At 48.6% G+C, this 21,799-nt stretch overlaps 1 protein-coding gene across 5 annotated transcripts in view; it reads right to left on the minus strand.

Moving 5' to 3' along the window:
- The window catches only part of STS (steroid sulfatase), a 135,794-nt gene that overhangs the window by 31,337 nt on the left and 82,658 nt on the right, over positions 1 to 21,799 (minus strand). For all 5 annotated transcript variants that reach the window (XM_059385846.1, XM_059385847.1, XM_059385848.1 and 2 more), the window contains one exon: positions 4,231 to 4,368. In XM_059385846.1, coding sequence (XP_059241829.1) covers positions 4,231 to 4,368 — 138 coding nt within the window. The remainder of the gene's footprint in view (positions 1 to 4,230; positions 4,369 to 21,799) is intronic.

A 21,799-nucleotide genomic window follows, 5' to 3' on the forward strand; every position in this document is an offset into this window, starting at 1 on the left:
CTCCAAATGGCACTTGAGGTCATGCCTTAGGATGTGATCATAGAGTGTGAGTGTGTAAGGAAGTGAGGGGACTCAGGAAAGAGCCCCCGAGGTCTCCACCTTGGAGAGGCAGGTCAGTGGAGGAGGAAAAGCGACGCCTGGGCTCCAAGACTTTGCTTACGCCTATCACTACAAGAAGGGCTCTGTGGGCTTCAGATGTTGACTTAGACACGAGGTGACGTAGCCTGGGGCCAGCTGCTCCCTCCACAAGAGAACCTCTGTTTATGGGACGATTGTCTTGAGCCCTGGTCCCGGTGAGGGTGCAGAAGCAAGACAGCTTTGTGAGGATTACTTCACCACAGACCCAACCCCTTCCCAGGGTGCAGGTTCACAAACGGGAGAGCCACGACCTCCGCATCCCAGAGACAGCTGAAATTCGCACAGAGATCGTAAATCCTCTTTCCTTCAAAGCCCTGATTCCTAATCCCCACTCTCAAATGAGCAGTGTGCACATTTTTAATATTTCAACAGCCCTGCTGGAATCCTTACATTTAACTGCTATACGTTGGTCACAGGCCAATGTAAACGTTCTGGCATTTTTGTTGATCACTTATTTATCTTGCTCTTGGCAAAAATCCTAACAGCTCAGTATGGGAACCCTGTCAGATTAAGCAGAAACACTAACGGAGCCCACGCTTCCTGAAATCTCAGGAGGGAAGCGGATTGTTACTAGGTGAATATGGCTAGGTGTATACGGCTGACCCAATCATTGAGAACATGTGGACCGTCAGAGGAAAATGGATTTAGGAGGCTCTCAGAAGTCCGTGTATCGGGAGCTGTTAGGATGAAGACGCTTCCAAGACTGCTACGATTTCACTAGCGTCGTATTCAAAACCCACACTGGACCCTACTTCTATCGTTCAATTTCCTTTGACATCACAGCCTTTGACCAACTCGGTTTACCCTTCTCTAAATCCAACCAGGAGATTCATGCTGGCTGCAGACACATTTCCTTTAAAAAAACATGAGAGAAAGCATTAATGGTGTCACAATTCCCTCACCCGTATCATTTTATTTTTTCTTTAACATGAAGACGACCGCAGGGATCTCCTGTCCCTATGATTAAAAAGAAGACGGGGTTGAATTCTAGAGAAGGATGATTTAAGTGTATCCATTCTATCCAACTCACCCGCAGACTTCATCAGGGACGTAGATGTGCCTGGGTAAAATGGTAGAAGCACTTGCCCACACACTAATGATCTTCCTGAGAGGTCTGGATTAAGACGAAAAATCATTAACCGCTCAGAAAAAAAGATGCTCTTTTGACCAGCGAGTTTCAACAGCGTGAGTCCTCTGTGTCCAAGGGTGCTGGGGTTTCCAGCTCTACAAAACGAGACGTGACATCGACCAGAGTCTCCGGATCGTCTCCGACCGCTGGAAGGAAACCACAGCTTCCTTTCGGGGCAGCATATTTTAACAATGTTGCGCTGTGAGCTTGACTCCAACTCAATGTGACAAAGGGATAATGCTTAGCCACAGAGATATTAATAGTGTCACGTACTAGAGGTATTTCCAGCACTCAAGTAAAATAGCGAAACACTGCTCACACACCCAATATGGTTCTGCCAAAAAAAGAAAATCGGGCAGAGGCTCCTGACGTGCCGTTCGGGCTCTGCGATGACCTTGGTTTGGGACCGTCCTTCCCGACCCTTGACATTCTCTTTCTGACCGACCCCACTGATGCCTTCAAGAGAGTCAAGCATCATAGTCAAATGCTAATTGGATTTTCCTTCTCATGTATCTCGCATTCCCAGATCCATCCACCGCTGGCCCTCTGGTCATCTTTGTGTATGGAGACTCTAAGCCCTCATGTATGTGACTTTCTGAAATCACGGATTACTTTGTATCCAATATACAAAGCATTGTATCCACGTATTCCTGTGTCTCACTGGCAGCTGTTAACCTACTTTGGAATGTCCTTTGGGGGAAGACTGAATGAAAGGCTGGACGTGAGCACGAGGCACAACCTTTAAGTCCACCTTGAGAGACGCTGTTGTCACTAAAATAAGGTACAAACAACTCTGTCCACAGAGGCCACGACCTCACCCACATCTGGCCATACACCTAATCTTAACATATAGGAATCCACGTTTCCACTTCTCCCTACACTAAAATGACACAATAGAAGGCGGGTGCCGGAGGGGGGTTGGCCAAAAGCTCGGCTACTGGGGCCGGTCAATCCTGGGCTGATGAAACAGAGTGGTCCGTCCACCTGACCCACGTCCAACAGCATTTGGGGGCCGGGCCCTGGTGAGCCAACAGGGGCAGGCAAAGGAGAGGCGTGCACATCCTCTGAGGGTCAACCTGACCAGCACTCAGCAGGGATCCTTCTATCTGGGGTTCCAGGGAACTGAACGTGGAAACAGGGTCCCTGCCCCCAAGGCCTCAGAAGAGGATGGCAGACACACGCAGAGAGGGGTAAACAGAAGTGCAAGGCGTGCACGTTTGGGACAGATGACACACTTCCCCTCCCCGCCTCTCTGCCTCGCTGTCTGTGATACAGCCGTGTCCAGCTTCTTTGCACACCCAGGACCAGAGTGCGTGAACGCTGGCAGAGCTAAAAGCAGAACAAGACAGGAGGCACGCTCTTGTGGCTAACTCCCTCCAGCCTTGCCAACTTGGCAAACATTTCCAGGGTCCCGGGGCCTCCTGATGCTCTCCTGGCCGGACACACCACTATTTCTTGTGCCTAAATACTGACGCCCTTCCTAAATTCCGTGGTCTAGGCTTCCCGCTACGCACCCAGCCAACCACGAGCAAACCCTGAGTTCCTTCAGGGCACAGACCATGTTTTATATTTATTGATGCCTCAAGCCCAGGGCCAGATGCACAGCCACATCAATATTTCCGAACCAATTAATGGACCCAAGCATCCTACTTATTATCCTTTTATATCTTTGGACATCAACTCAGATTCCCAGCATCCCTGGGAATCTTTGATACACCCATATAAGAGACTGTTTCACCTTACATTAGGGAAATTTTAGTCACCTGCTTTCCCGTGTCGTCTGATGGAGGTGGTCCCCACCCGCTGGGACATGATGGTTCACCACGGTCACCTCCACTCAACCTGTCCTACCGACCAAAAATCCACACCCACCACAGATTCAGGGGAGTGTCCTAACCCTTAGCACGGATATGCCCCTTTGGGCCTCTCCTCTAAGTCTGTGAAAAGAGTCACATTTTATCTAAATGAGACAGGTATGTCTTGAATTCACCAAGACAGGTGTGCATGCTACAAGCCATCTGGAGGTCAGCAGCTGGGTTGGGTCTACTTTGGATTAGCTCATATTCCCAGTGACTAGTGTGACTGGTCACGGCGGTGGCTTATCTGAGGCTGTGTCAGGAATGAGGCATGAGGCCAAAACACTCCTGCACACCCAGTTGGGGAGAATCATCATCCCCCAAAGAGGGGCACATTCTCACTCCCCAGAACCAGTGCCGATGCGACCGTCCACAACAAAAGGGAGTCTGGGGAGGTGATGAGCGTCCTGAGATGGGAAAATCAGTTGCACGATCTGGATGGGACAAAGAGACACACAGCGGTCCTTCAGGAGCCATCTGTCACAGTGAGCGAGTGAAGGAGACGGCCTTATGGAATCAGAGGTCAGAGAGAGAGGAAGGGAGGTCTGGAGATTTTTGCATTGTTGGCTTGAAAGATGCAAGAAGCGGTCATTAGCCAAAGAACACAGGTGTCCTCCAGAAGCTGGAGGAGACATGACAACAGATGCTTCCCCAGAGCCTGCAGAAAGACACAGCCCTGCTGTCACCCTGATTTTAAACCAGTGAGACCCATTCTCAGACTTTCAACCTCCAGAAGAGTAACTTTAAGAAACTGTGTTAAGTCAGAAGTCTGTGTTATTTTGTTATAGCAGCAACAGGGAACTAATACACGAGCTTACTGTTTTAACCAGCTATCCAGTAGAGAGGCTGCATTTACCCTAAGTGAAAATGCCCTCATTCTAATGTCTCGGCTGAGAACTTGTGCTTTTAACCTCCGTGGGGACCATAATGGAAACGGGACCGGGTCACTTTCCTGTTCAGTGCCCGCAGTGCAGTAAAGTCCGTATATCGGAAAGGAGCCGCGGGACAACGTCCAAGCTCAAAGGTCCAAGCAAAGGCGCCCAACCTGTGAGCTGGGAAGCCAGAGCTGACCGACATTGGCGCTTCCCGCCTTCACAGATTCCTCACCTTTATAGATGCCGTTACTGCCTCCGTGGACTTCTCCCTTGGTGCTCACCTCCTCCACGTGGGCTCCTTGGTCCGACGTGAAGTAGACGAGCGTGTTATTAGCCAGTTTCAACTCCTCCAGGACATCCAAGATCTGCCCTAAAGGAGAGAAATGTTCCATTTTTACACAGTTTCATTTTTACACAAGAAAAGGAGATCACTTGCTGTCATCCGCTCCTCTGAAGATGGGAAGGGGATTCTCCCGTACGCGGCAGCGGTCCCACACTCATCCCCACGGGGGACGCCATGCAATCAGAAGGCCCACCTGCGGCAGGGTTCTCAGAAGGTCTCGTCACTGCACCAGTGTCACCTATAACCATCATGTGAAACTCTAGGCACCATGCAGTGGTTCTGTACAGACACACGAGAAAGCATTCTGGAAGCACCAGGCCCTGAGGTCATGCCCTGCTGAGAGGAAGGTGTGACGGTCCTCAGGACATAAGGAAATGTACCAATTGCTCGTAGTCTGTGCAGAACACCAAACCATCAATGTTCTTCTATTTTTCAATGATTTACTTATTTATTTTTGAGAGACAGTGAGAGAAAGTGGGGGTCGGGGAACGGGGAAGAGGGAGGGACAGAATCCCAGATGGACTCCACGGGAAGCACAGAGCTTGCCGCTGGGCCCCATCTCACCCCTGAGATCACGACCTGAGCCGAAACCAAGAGTCAGACACTTGACCAATTCTGCCACCCAAGTGCCCCAACGTTCTTATATGAAGAAAGATGTCTATAAATATTGTATGACGAATGCCCTCTTTTGATAACTGCAGTAGCTACTCGTAGGTACAGTAGAACTTTCCATTCCGAGTACCAGTGTTCCTTACACCTTCCTTTTTCTTGTCCTCATGGTCCTCCCCATACCTGAGATCATACACTACCGCGCCCCCACAGCAACGCTTCAACAGAACCACAGTTCCGACCAAAGCAGTAAGAGCAACAGGGACCACCTACTCTTTGCTCTTTGCTGTCGAACCCCTTTATGACACACTCTCTTATTCAGAACACCTGAAACCCTAGGAGTAAACGCTGTAGGCTCCCCTACTCTGACGGGAACTACAGGGCTCTGTAAGGACTGTGACCTGCTGAAGCTCACACTAAGTTAGGACGTTGAAAAGCCTGGATAAGGGTTAAAGCTGCTTCCAAAGGCCAGACCCACAAACCTTACATACTTAAGCGGATGGGCTCGATGCAATTCTACAAGGGGGGAAGGTAGAGATGCCTACTGAAATGCTCCTGGACAAAATGCTAGGACAGCTGCTTCTCTTCAAATTCACACAGGACAAAAGGAAGGAAGGCTGGGTATACATTAAACAAGGGTAGGCATGACTTCACGGCTGTTCCATGCACATGAGGGATGCGTGCAAGTTTACTGTACTTTTCTACCTACTTCTGTTTATGTCTACATTTTCCATGAGAAAGAAACAGAAGCTGCTTGGAGACAGAAGGGGCTGAAATACGGCCTGTCCGATTAGGACGCTGTGGTCGGCAGTCACATCAGCAGTAAAAGACGGTCAAAGTAGAGGAACCCCATCTGTGATCTCCACAGAGAGCCGTACACTCCAGCTTAACTTCGTAAGTTAACGCATGCACTTGGACTCTGACTGCGGTATTAGGGTCTGACTCCACTTCTGATGTTTGACTGGGAAGAGCTCGTAAGCCTGGCCAGTCCTTATTCGACGCGCGCCCAGGGAGCTAAGAAGAAAGCTTGGGTGCTGTCCCCGGCAGTGCTGTGGGGACATTCAAGCTATGGCAGCCCCTGCTGAAATGCTCCGCCCGACCCGGACCTCTTCCCACCGTGAAAGGTCAATCATTCTCTTTTCTCATCCCTCTCAAGCTATTTTCAGACCAGGCGGGGCACAACCTTGCTCCCCTCCAAGAAAGCCTCATCATGGGCGTAATTAACCTTTTTAATGTTTTTTTCATCGCCTCTTGCTGTTAGTGTGGCATCCTTAGTCGAGATCTGGGAACCAAATTTAGGGCAGGGGACCTGTCTCATGGCTTCAGGATCAGCAGAGCCATTGAAATTTTATAAGGACGGCAGAAATCCCTTGCACCAGGAATAAGTGAATATGAGCACATGCGACCCGGCACACAGGTCGTGCCCCAGTGGGTACAGGCCCTCTGCTTTGGGGCTGCCCCTTCACCTCGGTGGTCCAGAAACGGAGGGCAGAGGCTGCAGAGTCAGCTTTCCATGGAGGAGGCACAGATGATTCCCAAAGCCAACGCAGAACCCGAGAAATCTGTTACAAAACAAATTTTTTGCTATTTGACTGCGAATGCTACAGGTTATGGTATGTTCAGTCTTCAATTTTTTAGCTCCTAGAATAAACATCCCAGAAGCCACACCATATACATAAATGTCACACTCGGAACCAAGGAATAAGATGCACGAGGGCTGTTTTGGATTTGTGTCCCAGGATAAATCAGGATCAGGCAGACACTGACTGTGGTGTTAGTACAGCAAAGCAAATCACCTACATGCTTGGGGACATCTGACGCGAACACTAATTTCGGCTGAATTATCATTCTATATCATTATATCGTTCCGAATATGGTAATTCGTTCAATGAGTTGACACAGGAAGAAGAAATAAGACAATATAACCCCGCTTTGAAGGGAAAATGCCCCTTTGGACTCATACAGCAATTTCGGAGTCAAAAAACATGGACTTGGGTGCCTGGGTGGCTCAGTGGGTTAAAGCCTCTGCCTTCGGCTCGGGTCATGATCCCAGGGTCCTGGGGTCAAGCCCTGCATCGGGCTCTCTGCTCAGCCGGGAGCCTGCTTCCTCATCTCTCTCTGCCTGCCTCTCTGCCTCCTTGTGATTTCTGTCTGTCAAATAAATAAATAAATCTTTAAAAAAAAAGAACACGGACTTATCCGTTAGCAGAGGACTGAAGATTTTACTTCCTTGTGTTGTCATTATTAGTTTGCAAAAGCTGTACTCCTATGCATCTCCATTTCGAACAGAATTCACCTTCCATAGATTCAGAAGAAACTTAGCATGATTTTTTTTTTTTTTAAAACTGTGCCATCCGGGATGATCTGTATGGACACAAAACCTGCACACACATATTTAACAGCAGTTTTATGTATTACTATGAAAATCTTGAAAACAACCAAGATGTCCTTTAGTAGCAGTCTCGATGAAGCATAGTCTACCAGACAATTCCATGTTATGCTGCTCAAAAAACAACGAGGCATCTGGCAACGGAACGACACCCATGGGACGCCTGGGTGGCTCAGTGGGTTAAGCGGCTGCCTTCGGCTCGGGTCATGATCCCAGCGTCCTGGGATCGAGTCCCACATCAGGTTCCTTGCTCAGCAGGGAGCCTGCTTCTTCCTCTGCCTCTGCCTGCCTCTCTGTCTGCCTGTGCTCGCTCGCTCTCCCTCTCTCTCTCTCTCTCTGATAAAAAAAAGAAAAAAAAATCTTTAAAAAAAAAAAAAGACAAGACACCCATGATGATGGGTACGTGTCATTACTCCACAGCCCAAACCCACAGAATGCAGGACTCCAACAGTGAATCCTTCTAGAAAGTCTGACGTCTAGTCAACAATAAGTATCTGCGTCGGCTGGAGGGCACCCCATGCACCCAGCCAATTCACGATATTCTAAGGGGACCCGTGCAAAAGAAAGGGAGAAAATGAAAACAGGACCTACGACTCAAGGTTCCTGCAAACTGAAAACTGCTGAAAAAAGCTGTCAGCTACGTTCTGAAAAAGTGCCTTTTCAGATGCAACGTCTCCATCCAAGACTCCTCATCCACGTACCCAACATGCGTCAGGAAGCACCTGGGCAGCACAGGCTGCGTGCGGAGGGCGGGTGCCTGGGCGAGAGTGGTCCAGGCCCTCAGAGCCTCCGGGAGACCGGTGTTCTTGGTTCAAGCTCGCTGCAACACCGGTTTTCCATGTCCCCGGCAGGCCCTTTCCATCTCCAGATGAACCTACAGTTGTACTTGCGACCGAGACTCCTTCTATGAAATACATATTATATCTTTCCCCATGCCAACATTCCTACCCCCCCCGGGATTTCCTCCAAACCCCAGTATTCCCAATAACCATAATAAGATATTCACTCTGTCCCCGTCAATTTTTCTCATCCGTTGCCTACAGTGATGACTTCATTTTTTTCATCAAAAGTGCCCTGCTACAGCTGGGCTCGGATGAATACAAGAGAATCTAGCTGAGCCATCACGCATCGGCAAACAAAGGACTAGTTGGCCAAATGTGTGCAGAAACTGTCAGCTTTCTGATTTCCTTTGAGTTCTCTCTTCCCCAAAAGACGCACTCTGGATCCCATGCAGTTTAGGTCTTAGGTCAGAATCTCATTTGTAAAACCCCGAGCCCATGAACTGTTTAAGTTTTCATAAGATTGATCCCGTAACAGTCTAACATATTTCTCTTCTAAAAACGCTGAACGGAAATCTCCCGTGAGAACAAATGCTGGTGTATTATTCTTGCTTTCAGCACCGTGCCGCAAGTCAGAGGTCCACAAATATTATTTTTCAGCAAGGTTCTCAAGGTATAATAATACCAATCCATACGGGATGATAGTTTCAAATGACCGACGGTGGGCTGGAGGATAGCTTATAAATGAAATGTGTTGTTTCCAAACCTTTCTCACATGGTTCCCTGCACGAAACACATACAGAAAATAAGCCATTTCGGGAACACTTGGCTATTTAACTGGGGACAACAAGACCCAGCTTACCAAAAAGCAAGAACTTCAGACCCGGGTTTTGTAAGTAAACCAGAAGGACACAATTTGGAAAATGTACAGATGTGGCTCCTTCCTTCTCCGGGTGTGAATGTGGCTTCCAGAAGAAGCCTAATTTAGACAGAGTTCTTCATTCCGTTTGTTCATTCCACAAACAAGTGTCAAACTGCTGTCGAGAATGAGACCGGGACCCTCCACGCAGGACAGAGAAGGCTTCCCCAGGCACACGCCAGTTCTACATCCTGCCCAACAGAGAGGCTTCCACATGGAGCTAAGGGTTCAGGCTCTGCCTCCTGGCTCGTGTAAGAGAGACCTCGCTGGACTCGTCTGTCCCCGGCGGGCTCAGTGGGGTTTTTAACTTCTAAGTCAGAGAGGATGATGTCCAATAGTGAAAGTGTTGCCAGGAGACAGAAAAGAGGGGAATTTCAAACCACACAGACCAAGACTGGTCACGCTAGGATTGATCGTCACCCTGGTTCTTACAACGGAGTCAGAAAACAGGCTCGCCTCCTTGAAGACTTGTGATTTCAGCTGTTCTGTCTTTGTCTTTTCTCCTACAAGGCAGGTCGGTCCAGACAAAATATTGGACCAAAATACTGTGAAATAACCATTTACCTCTTCGGAAGCACCGTTCTTATTAAGGGGGAAAAAAAAATGTTTCAAGCAGCAGACAGCAAGAATAATTAAGAAAATTTCCACCGACTCAACATGACCCCCAGGGAACAAAAGAAGGGCCCCTAAAACTATTTTAGGAAGTGTTTGATCTGATCAACAGGTTAATGGTGGGACTGAACTGATCCCGGGGGGGGGGGGTGTTAGAAGCTCAAGATTAATAAATGAGAGTCGCTAACGACAGTCTGTCAGGGTGGCCCAGACCCTCTGTGGGGCATGTGCCGTGCTTGGTGTTGTTCTAGAAAGCTAGCTTTAACCTGTGTCCTCACGCTCTCCCAAACCTATTACCGACCGGCACAGAGAAATCCGACTGTCAGTGGCCCTAGAAAGGCAATTCTTTGTTAGCGTACGTGGGATTAGAAGCAGAGCCCACATCCCATATTTCAGGACACAACTGCCAACGCGCAAAGACATTTACTCTCTCTCCAGTGGGAAGCAGCGCCCGCTGAACGCAGGTAAACTTGACTTAGTACTTCCAGAACAAATGGTCAAGATTTCCAAAATTTGGTTCTGATCTTCTCTATGACGTGGAGCTCAAGAGATCTCGCAGATGGGACGTTGGAAAGCCTATGAGTTATCTATAGCATAAAACCAAGGTCAAACGCTCACACATTAAAAAAAAAAAAAAGTATCTGAGCAAAAATGAAATCCCAGAGATGGGATTCTTTATCTCCCCTCTTACGTCCCCAGAGATATGGATACGATGAGCTGGCTTTTGTGCTGTGGGGGCAGAGCTGACGTCCTTTGTTAAGACTTCTCATCTGTCATCTGAGGGTATTTTTAGGGAGAAGCAAGCAAAATATCGTAAAAAGCACCCAACGCCGCATCTTGTTTGATTTCCGCTCCATCAGACTCACCATACCCACGAACGTGGGGATCCCCCTTCAGTCATCTCGAGGACTTTCACATCTCCCACGGGGACATGAAAATTTCCCTCAAAACACATTTAGGAGACATCGCTGATCACTTTGCAAAGAGCTGCGGGGAGGTAAGCCAACGCGACACCAAGGCATCCAACAAGGCTGCTCTAGGCATTCATGTAGGTATTTTGCTTTTCCTTCTTCTGGGGGATGAAGACTAACAAGGGAGACCTTGTATTTAGAACACCCGTCCCCCAGCACATTCCCATCACACACTGGCGTTCTCCCAATTTTAACGAGCCGACTGACCGCCCTGGGGACCACGCTAACGGGAAGACTGATTCAGTCCATCTGGGGCCTGCAGAACTTCTGAAACGCTCCTACATGACATCTGTCCGTCTGCAAAGGCCATACTTTCCGGAAGAAAGCGCACGTGTGATTAAATGTTTAAGAAACGCTGATGTGTAATAAAAGGAGATGGTTGACATTTAGGGATTTCATCATGAGATTTGGATACAGTATCAATTTCACACCTAACTTTACACTCAGGAAAGAAACATAGTAACACAGACTTGGGATTTTTAGGGGAGTTACCAAAGGGAAAAGCCCAGGATTCCAACATGGCTCTCCTACAGATGACCCTGGGCTCCCTCTTTGCTGGAACGTCTCCCTCCGGTCAGGTCCTGTGTGAGCTCCGCTTTTCCGGGAAATACTTCCTTATTTCGCGCCGTACCTGGTTGTTATGATAATGTTGTGATTTCCTCCATTAAGCCTGTCTGTGCCCTCATCACAGCCGTAATGTGTGATTTATCCCCCGCACCTGCGCTCGCCATCTGGGCTGTTTCGCGGCTCGACTCTGCTCTCTTCTTGGGCTAACAGTAACCTCTGGTTTTTTTCCTGCCACGCCCCCGCCCCCAACCCCGGGGCACTGCATTTGCTGAAAATAATCTGAATTATTATTCAGCTCATTCTCATCCCCCGTGAGCTCACCGGGGTTCTCCTGCGTCCACGAGGCAAAGGCACGCGGAAGAATAGTGTCCCCGCGTCTGTTTAGGGCAATCACACACGTGTGTGGGAGGAAGCCCAAAGCTGGCGTGCCTGTGACTCAGAGGAAGCCACTCCGAGTTTGAGCTTTTGGTCAATGCTTCCCTAGCGTCCTAAACATCACAGTGGCACGGCGGACCCGGGCAGCAGGGTCTCTCAGCACTGGTGCAGAACTGCCTGCAAAAGCAGTGCTCCGAGGGACCAAATGCCCTTCCCATGCGTGAACCCGCCAGGCCGTTGTACTTCCTGCACGTCCCTGTCTGCTAGACACTAAGGTTTGGGGACGCTGGGGGCAGCGCTCTGCCCTTCTGAACGGCCACCGGCTGAACCTGCCCTGGGGGTTCTCCAGACATTGCCTCATGGCATGCAGGGTCCAATCAACATTCCTGATGCTCAAGGACACCACCCACACTCACTGTTATTTTACAAGCGGGGGTTTTTGTTGCTGTTGCGTTTTGTTTGTTTGTTTATTGGCATTGGGTTCTACCATCTCCAAAGCCACAGGCACACAGTCAGAAATTCCGTTCCACCGGCACATAACTCCAGTTCCAGGCCTGCCGGGCACGCGGGCTCACACTGCACCGAGCTCCCCTCCTGGTGATTCCCCCCTCATCGAAGTGACCTTTGCGTCTCCTTCTGAGTGCTCAGGCTCCCGGGGAGAGTTCCGCCGTTCCTGCCGAGGCTCTGGGCACACGGACTCTTCCAGAAGGCATGAGGTCCAGAGCGGGCCATCTCAAACGGAAGCTACAGTAGCCATTGGGATATTCAGAGACGGTGTGAATTCAAGTTTGCTTCTTCATCAGACGTTTTTCTCATCCATGAACTGTTTCCAAGAGCTGGCGACCTCCCCGTCAAGCCCATGTGTCACCTCAGAGTTTGGGAGACAGTGCAGGGAAGCTGCGCCCCGGTAAACTGGGAGTCACAGTGATTTCGAGGCATCGTGTGTACATTCCAGGCAAAGAGGTCTCCCACATGTGGGAAATAAGAAGAAGAAAAAAAGGACATTTGTTGACTACCTGAGCATACGGGGCACTGTGGACTGTGCTCTGAAGACACGACCTCAGAGAGCTGATTAATGCCGTGAATTCAAGCGGGCAGAAGACAGCTTGCAGGGGGAGGCATCTTGTCTGATCTCTGGACAGGTCCTCGCTGGGTCCTGACTTAAAAGCAACAGGTCTCAGATCTCCCCCTGACTTCTAATTCTGACCTCACCTTTCAAGTAAACACAGCGGTACGCAGTGCAATGTTACCCAAACACTGCTCTAACTCACCATCCCGGGCCCTCGTGCCTCTTCTCCTTCCATGCCTAGAAACAGTAACGAGCAAATTCAACATGCTAAAATGGTTAACTGAAGGGGCAGGAAACATTACCGCAAACACTGCTGTCCTGCACGACCCACACGGACGTCTTACTGTTTTCTGTATCGGGAGTCCAGTTTTGAACGCAGATGTCTTTACGGTATACAGGGCAAACGTGAAAACATGGGGCTTGGCGGAGTGTCAGAACCCAGGAGCTGGAAATGCACCCTACAAAAGCCTGCACACGGGCTTGCGTAGACAGTGCGCAGCTGGACAGAAGCCGTCTCCCGCCCCAGCTAACGCAACAGTCCAGATTCCCCTCCGGCTATAAAGGACACATGAGAAGAACGCCTCCCCGTAAACTCATGAACCCACATGCAACACTTCAGTGAGTTACCGGAGTGTCACCAAACGATTCCACAGGCCAGCAGCTGTTGGTCAACCAACGTTCCTCCTCCATGCACGGGGGGGATGGCGGCTCACGTCCATATTATCAAACGCGCCCACATGTTTTACTAATCCCGTTCGAATTAGTTGGGACTTGATTTCCTGGATAATTTATGATGTTGCTCGGTTTATGGAAAGGATGTATCCAACAGCATTAGAATCGATTCATTTTAATTCGAGATGTAAATTCAAGGTAAAATAATATCCGTCCAAGCCCGGGAACGTAAAATTAAGCTTCGGGCTTTGTAAAAACCGTAACGTTCCTAGAAAGTTGATGAAATCCAGAGGTTAATGATTTATGAGCTAAATTAATTTAGAGAACCAGAATCAATAGTCCAGACAATGCATTTCCAACTAAATATTACAGCGGAATGTTTGCGGGGATTGCCAGACGTGCCTTGGTCCTGCCCGGGTGACCTCCCCCGTGTTTCTCCGTCTCCTACTCTGTAGTTTTTAACATCCCTGGGCTAAGGTTGCAAAAACCGCTTTTTGCACACAATGGAGTACTTTGCTACACATGCAGCATTACTGGAAACCCACACAGGAACGAGAGAGAAAGGAAAAGGTGCACCATGCACGTTTCTTTTACTCTTGCTGCCCCGTCACTGGGTTTTTCTGATACTGTGATTTATGTGCAGCTTCCCAGATGTGCTTACATGCAGCACACCCACCACCAAGAATCGGTTAATGGAGAAAAGCATGTCCTGGTGAAGATGAGGGTGAATCTGGAAGAACAAAGCAATGAAAATGAACGCAGGTGAGGGCAGAGTCTGGGACCAACGGCGGCGATGATGTAGCATGTCTGATGGGTGAGTAAATGGGTCAGACGGTCGTGGAGGAACAGACAGAAACGAACTTTAACAGCTCCACTCGTATGTCCCTGGTGGCCCAATGTGTCTTTGTCTTTAACCACACACTACTCCGCATTTGGCTCTCTGGTAGGAATTCTATCCTTTATCTCCTCAGAAAGTGCTGAGTGCAAAGCCTGATAAACATGTTTGAGGAACTCACATCCCGTGGGCACGAGGAGCTCCATGTTCAGATGCCAGGAGGTCACCCGTGTGCACAGATGCCAGATCCTGCTGAGCAGACAGGGACAGAGAGCCAATGAGATTTGCAGAGCTGACCTCTAGAGACCCAGTGAGATTTGCAGAACTGACTTCCAGAAAGCCAATGGGATCTGCAGAGCTGACCTCCAGAGGCCCAACGAGATTTGCAGAGCTGACCTCCACAGGCCCAGTAAGATTTGCAGAGCTGACCTCCAGAGGGCCCATGAGATCTGCAGAGCTGACAGTCACATACCCAGATGTCATCCTTCCCCCTAAAATAAAAGCAAGCTCTGTGACCTCTCCCATGGCTGCTCTCAGAGCAGAAAAAAAACCAACAACAAACAGCAGGCCAGTAGCATTTCATACAGTGAACCTGGGAAGAGATGGCCCTGGCCTACGGTGTGCATTTCCAGGGCCACCTAGATCCAGGTACCAGCAAGGTACGAAGAGCCCTCCTCCACATAAAATAGATAGTTTCCGTGGGAGAATAAGGAAACGGCCTTTCTGAGGCTAGCCGCCGTGGCACGGGCATGGACTCCAACGCGAGGTCCGGAAAAATGAAGCTGTGGCCAAGCAAGCAGAGGTCACCTGTGGAGGCACATCAGCTGGGGCATCTCTTGACTCCTGGTGAGACAGGCCGGGAGGAACCCGGCAGGATATTAAAGCTCCTGCAAACACAGAGGCAGGGGACCGCATACTGTCTGGAGAGGATCCTGCCCGTCCTCGCCAACACTGTGGCTGCCCTGTGTCCTTCACACTATTCTGGTCAAAGATTCCCTTTGTCCTTCCTCTGCCTCATGGACGGCAACCGTCCTGGGCCAACGGCACCTGAGCAGCACCTGCTCCTTTTTGCTGGAGCTGGGTTTGTGCGGAAGCAGCCCCCAGCTGGGATACCCGCCCAGAGAGACCCCCGTGCATAAAACGACAAAGCATTTCAGAGACGGAGGCAACCACCCTACGTGCGAATACCGTTAATTCCTTCCACGTCAAAATAAATCACAATGTGCTTTGACTTCTCGGCCTCCCCTCTGCTTAGCTGCAAGATAGCAGAAAACAAAACCTAAATGTCAAGCTGTGTCAACAAGGCGAAATGGATTTTTTTCCTCAAAGTCAGTCCTCGAGGCTTCAGAGATGGTCAAAGAAACTTAGTGACTGTAGGTTGTGTTCTGCCTAAAGTACAGCATGTTTACTTGCTAAAATTGAGACGCATAAATGCATTTATACGATGCTGTTACTGGAGAGACGTGGCAACACACAGCAGTGCCGACAAAAGTATCTGATAGGCAATTCCACCTGCCAATGATTCAAGTTAAAATCCTTAAAATGCGGTAATTTTGTCATATTTGTTCTCTCCCGAGTCTTGTCTTACTTCGGAATGAAACGACATTATGACAACAGCGCTCCTTCGATAAGCACTTCCGTTAACCGGAGATGTGCACAGGTGCAGAAGCTACGCTTGGCCACGACGACGGGCTCAAGGTGTTCCGCAGCTGAATGTCACTGAGGACTCGTTCCATGACGTCAGGGACTGGTAAACGTCAGAAGCCAATGGACACGCCGCCTACAGTTGGAGACGTGAGAAGGACATCGGGTGTGCAATTCGCAAGCACCCGTGGAAGTCCAGAAAGGACAGACCTCTGTCCCCATTGGAACTCTCTGCATCGATGGCGTTGGCGGTGCCCCGTGGAAAAGATCTATTTTGGATCGAGAAGGAGTCATTTATGGAAACGTGCTACTTTTCTCCTCACTGCTTGGGAGCAAATAAAACAATGTACACACTGTCATAAGGAAACGGTCCTCCCCAAATGCCTTGTTCCTAAGGAAACAAGAGTCCTGAGCCATCACCGTCTCCAGCCCGGAGCTCCGGTGCCATGTTGAGAGAGGCGGGTCCGGCGGCTGAGCCCAGCAGTCGGCTCAGAAGGCAGATGGTGAGCAACCACCAGGCTCTGAGCAAACCTGAATTCCCGTTGCTCAGGGCTCCTTGGAGATGCCACTCGTACAGACTGTAGGCACACAGTCAGGCTCAGTGATCTCGGAGGACAGAGACATGGAAAGGTGGCGGTCACCGTTGTCTCACGGGCAGATGGGTAGCAAGACTCCAGCCCATGAAACCGTGTCCTGGGACATCTATGGCCACGTGCCTTCTGCCTCCAGCAAATGAGCATTATTAGGAAGTTTACTTAGAGAAATGGCACGAGCGAGGCACAGAAAGACAGGAGGAAGTCGATGGGCGCTGTGTGTGCAGCCGCCATCATCACCATCATAGCAAAACGTGCAGAGGTCTTCATACATCCCGGGACCGCTTCAAGACATCCAGCAACACAGGCAATGGTATAACCCCATTTTACAGACGAGGAAAGAGAAGCACAGTGAGAATGATAATCTGCCCCGGCTTCCAGCCAGGGGCTCCCGGGGTTGCAGCAGAACCTCAAGCTTTGGGCCCCAAATCTCCACCCTTTCCTAGCACGGCGGCTGCCAAAACATGCACAAGTCACATGTCACGAGGCCATGCGTCCTGCTCAATACCATCAAGGACACAAACGCATGGTCTTGGGTCTGAATTCTACCCTTGCCCCTTCTCGGCTGAGAGAGCCTGCAGGGGCACACTTCATCCCTCCCACGTGCCTTCCTATCCGTATCGGCCAAATGGGCCAGCGAGGGTCCGTCCTCAGGAGACCAAATGAAGATGAGTATGGAGGCCTGATGCCCGGAGACAGAAGGTGGTCCTGAGTGAGGACCAGGATGTTTATCATCAGGAGGATCAGAGTCGTTACGGCAGGGGGCAGCTGGCAGCGCTGTGGCTATGGGACATTCGGAATGACAGAGGAAACCAGAAGAGCCAGAGGGAGACGTAAACCCATGACCCTGAGCCACCCACTTAACATAACATCCAGGAACAGTCCACATCCCTAACGGCCTTTGGCTAGTCGCCTTATTAGGTGGAAGAAAGAACCGAGCTTGCGAATTGTTCGCTTTTCATTAAATCATATGTTCGTGAACATGCTAGAAATGTCTTCTAATGATCCTTCATTGTTCTCTTCCCCGTGCTGAAGGCAAACATCAGTGTGGCTTTAACACCGGCCACTGAATATCCTGGAAACGAGACAGACACATGCTAGTTTCTGCCTCCTCCCTCTCCCTAACTCTCTTTGAAAGTCAGACAACTAAACAGATGAACTACAAGTAGAGCCCCTCCAGGGGGCAGCCGCGCAGAGTCCCGGGAGCACACCTGGAGCTCTGGGACGCGAGTGGGATCACCAGTGAGGTCAGGATGCCCCAGGCTTCCCTTGCAGCCCGGGAAGACGGTAGGCAGCACAGCAGCCATGTCCTGTTGGGGGCATTTGGGGACAACCGCATCCCGATGTGATCCAAAGGGTCTGTGTCCCAGCCAGGAACAGCAAGAACACCTGCGGCGGACAGGTGCTGGGGGGAGGGGTCAACAGACCCCCCTGCGTGCCCTCATGTACTTTAGCACCAAAGCCACTGGTGATGACCCCGGGAGGAACCGTCAGCACCACCCACTCACTGAGCAGACCTTCCCTCATGAACCAATTGGTGCTGCTCACCTTGGGACGTGACCGCTGGTCGACACCGACCAGGCTGAGAGTGGCCTTGGGGGCCTCATTAGTGTCAACTCTGCACACACCTTGCAGGAAGAGCCTGACCCGATGCCTGCTGCCCAGAGGCAAAGTGCAACACTGGGACAGCACGATCCATCTTCCTCAACAACCACGCTAGCCAGGAGTGCGGACCACCTGAGACCAACAGCTAGAACAACGAGCAAATGGTCACACACCTGTTCCTTTCCATACTTTACATACCTCACTGTAGAGCATGAGACCGAACACATATTTGAAGGAAACACAAGGGAAAAGATACATAACTTTGTAGGCAGAAAAAGCCTTTTTAAAACCCATTGGCAATCCCCAAAGTCACAAAGGAGAGGCACTCAAATCTGACCACAGAAATTCACCAGAAAAAGAGCCTACAAATAAAATGAAAAGACAAAAAAAGCAGGAAAAAAATTGTAACATACAACAAGGAAACTATTAATGTCCTTTCTATGTAAAGAGCCCATAAAAATCAATAACAAAAATGATAGACAACACAATAAAAAGCACTGAAGGGATATGAGAATGGAATTCTTAGAAGGAAAAACATAATGGCATGAAAATGTATAGTTTCAACTAAAGGTGTAACTGGAAGGAACACTGAAATGGTGAAATAGCAGTTTTCACCTGAGAAATAGAAAAGTAAACATCTTTTCCAAATCATAATACCTAGATCTGTTGAAATTATAAGAAAACTAGTATCCACACACATTACCAATGTGTGTCCCCCTATAAAGGTTTAAAAAAGACAACAGGTTTCAGACAGTACCTACTAAAATTCAATTTTCTAAGACCCTTTGATTCAGCACTTTTAATTCTGGGAAACCGGTCTTTCAGGAACATCCCACAAATTCACAGAGATAAACAGAAGAGAATCGTCACCCTGGTGCTACCTGAAACAGAAAAACAACAACTTGGTAGCAACTCCACGGTCCCTCCTAGAGGAAAGCTTCAGTCAGCTGAAATTTAAGAAACATGATGTGGAAATCGAAATGCTGAAGTTGAAAAACAGCCCGGTATTTACTTGTGTGGAAAAGGAAAACGGCAAAAACCTGTGTGGAGAGTTTGTATAAAACACTCTTAATAATAGGACCATGTCTTAATTTAGTATATAAGATGGGCAACACAGAAGGAGTAGACTCTGTGTCTGAGATGGTCTGTGAAGCTGCCCATCATGGGGAAGGCACGTCTGTAACACCACTTGGGTCTGTGTTCTTTGGTTTTGCTCGTGTCCGATTACTTTGGCAATTAGAAAAACAACCACAATGAGGACAACATTCAAACTAGAATAAAAATACTGATGGCAAAGCCATGTCGCAAAACTGAGATGCGGATGGACAGGTACCTCCAAGCTGTCCTCCTGAGCTCTGTGCACCCAGGACTCAGCTGTTGGCTTGTCCTGCCGCAGGGCAGCCCCTGCATGGACAGAAAACTGTCCCCACACAGAAGCACAGAGGGAAGCAAGATTCCACGTCGGTCGGGGCCATCCCGTGCTGGCTGTGTCCTGCAAACCAGCACTCAGAAGGGAGTCCTCAAACACATCTCAGAAAGTGACAATCACAGAAAATCCTGGCCCGGATTATTTTATTTTCATGTACACGAAATTCATTTATTTTTTTTTTCTTCACATCTGGAAGGTGTACGAACTTAAATAAAATTATATACTAGGAACAACATCCCATGTATGACACGGAGGAAGTTCTGTATTTTAAAAATATACATTAAGTGTTCTGACCTACCTCCACGGCACATTTCCTGAATTTTTTTGCACACGCCCCGAAGCTTAGTGCAAACCTTTGCAAATCAAGCATGTGATTTCTTTATACTATCTCTTGATTAAATCAGTTTGGCGACCGTGGAGAAAAAATTATACCTAGGCAGGTCTGTATTGGACGTCCCTTTACAATGTATGCATTGTCTCACTTCCTAGATGTCTTCCTAAAGTTTTTGCAACCTCATTAGGTATCCTGCATTCAGGTAAACAGTGCTCTCTGGGAGTGATTTCATTTCTCTCCTGGCTAGATCTACTGGAGTAAAAAATCTGTCCACTGGGCAGGGGTATTGTAATACAGGTTCTGGGCAGAGACTGTCAGTCGGCAGGCTCTAGGTCATCATTATTTTGGTAAGAAGGGCTTACGGCGACAGGACTGGAAGCGGTCTTTTATCTGATTCAGAGCTGAGGTACCACGCTAAGGCTATACACAAGATTTGATAGTCTGGGGTAAGTTAGTAGAGTTCCTTGTTTTGTTGCCTTTTCTTAAATTTTAATCAATCTCCACTTTGGGGAATTAGCATCCCACGGAAGTTACTGAATTAAACAGATTTAACAAACTCTGCCAAAAAAGTGTGCTATTTAAGATGCACCTGAAGAGACACATGAGGTCAGAGGACTCCATGTACACACACACACACACACACGCACGCACACGCACACACGCCCCCAAGCAAATTAAAGTCTGCTGAAAAATTCCAAAAGGGAATTTTCAATGACGAGAAGCACCAGTGTGAAAATAAAATCCAATTTGTTGCTTGAGTTGAGTTTTAATAATTGTGTCAGAGAAGCCTTGGGATTCAGAAAAAGCCGATACGGGCTGAATCGTTAAAATAGACCTTGTAAGTAAACTGAGCGCTACGGTTAGCAGCGGCAACTTGGAGAAGACTGGACGACCTTGGCTCTTCACCAGGGCATCCTGGGATTAGGGGCGTAAGAAAATGTGCTGACTCTGCCGCATAAATGACAACAGGCTTTTTATTTGTTCAATTTTTTAAAAAGCCAAGAGAAATGTCTGATTTCTTGAAGACCCCATATAACACGGCACACGTCATTTTAACAGGTTTCCTGTGTCATTCATCATATTACTGAAGGTTTTTGGGGGGGGAGGGGAGGTGATTATTGTCATCATTATTATTATTTCAGAAATCATAATGCTCAATGCTACCAAGTGTGTAGTGATCGGACCCACGACGTTGACACAAACAACTCCCTTTCCTGGTATTTATCTTTTAATCCATTCCTTTGTACACGTTCCTTCTACATTTCAGGGATTTTCTCTGTAGTAGCTGCTACACGTGCTTTTAAACTGACTTGTTACCAGTATTTTGATTTATCTTTTTTGACGTCCAGAAATTTAAATTTTATGTGAGTCCATCAGTATTGTCGTTTGCTGTTTATTTCTTTGCTTTTAAACTTAAAAAGAGCTGGCTTAAGCATATCCTGGATAAGTAAAGCCCAACGGTAATGATGTCCCTGCATTCTTTCACGGGTCAATTTTCCAAACTCAATCTGCATGGGCAGTTCAGTTAGATGAGTGGGGGACAGCGGCACAGCATAAAAACAGATTAACAGCAGGTCAGTGTCATATGCCCCCTCCATGAGCTTGGGTAAGTCACTCTAGTTGCCAAAACTACAGCTCCCTGAGAAACTGCCTTCTTTGTCTGGACCCGCATTTTTTTTCGTCTTTGTTATTTTCATCACCATCCTCATCTTCATCATTCTTCATTCGCCATCATTTTCTTCACCACAACTATTATCTCCATCACCATCACCCTCTTCATTATCATCACCTTCAGCACCATCACTACTACCATCACACCATCAGTGTCGTCACTATCATCATCACCATCATCATCACCACCATCATTATCATCATCACCATCACCATCATCTTCTTCACCATCATCATTACAATCAACAGTACCATCAGCAGCCGACCATCACCACCACCATCATCATCACCATCATCACCATCACCACCACCATCAACACCATCATCACCATCACCATCACCATCATCACCATCACTATCACCACCACCATCATCATCACCACCA

The sequence above is a fragment of the Mustela nigripes genome, chromosome X (genome assembly GCF_022355385.1).
Source record: "Mustela nigripes isolate SB6536 chromosome X, MUSNIG.SB6536, whole genome shotgun sequence".
NCBI classification, from domain to species: Eukaryota; Metazoa; Chordata; class Mammalia; order Carnivora; family Mustelidae; genus Mustela; species Mustela nigripes.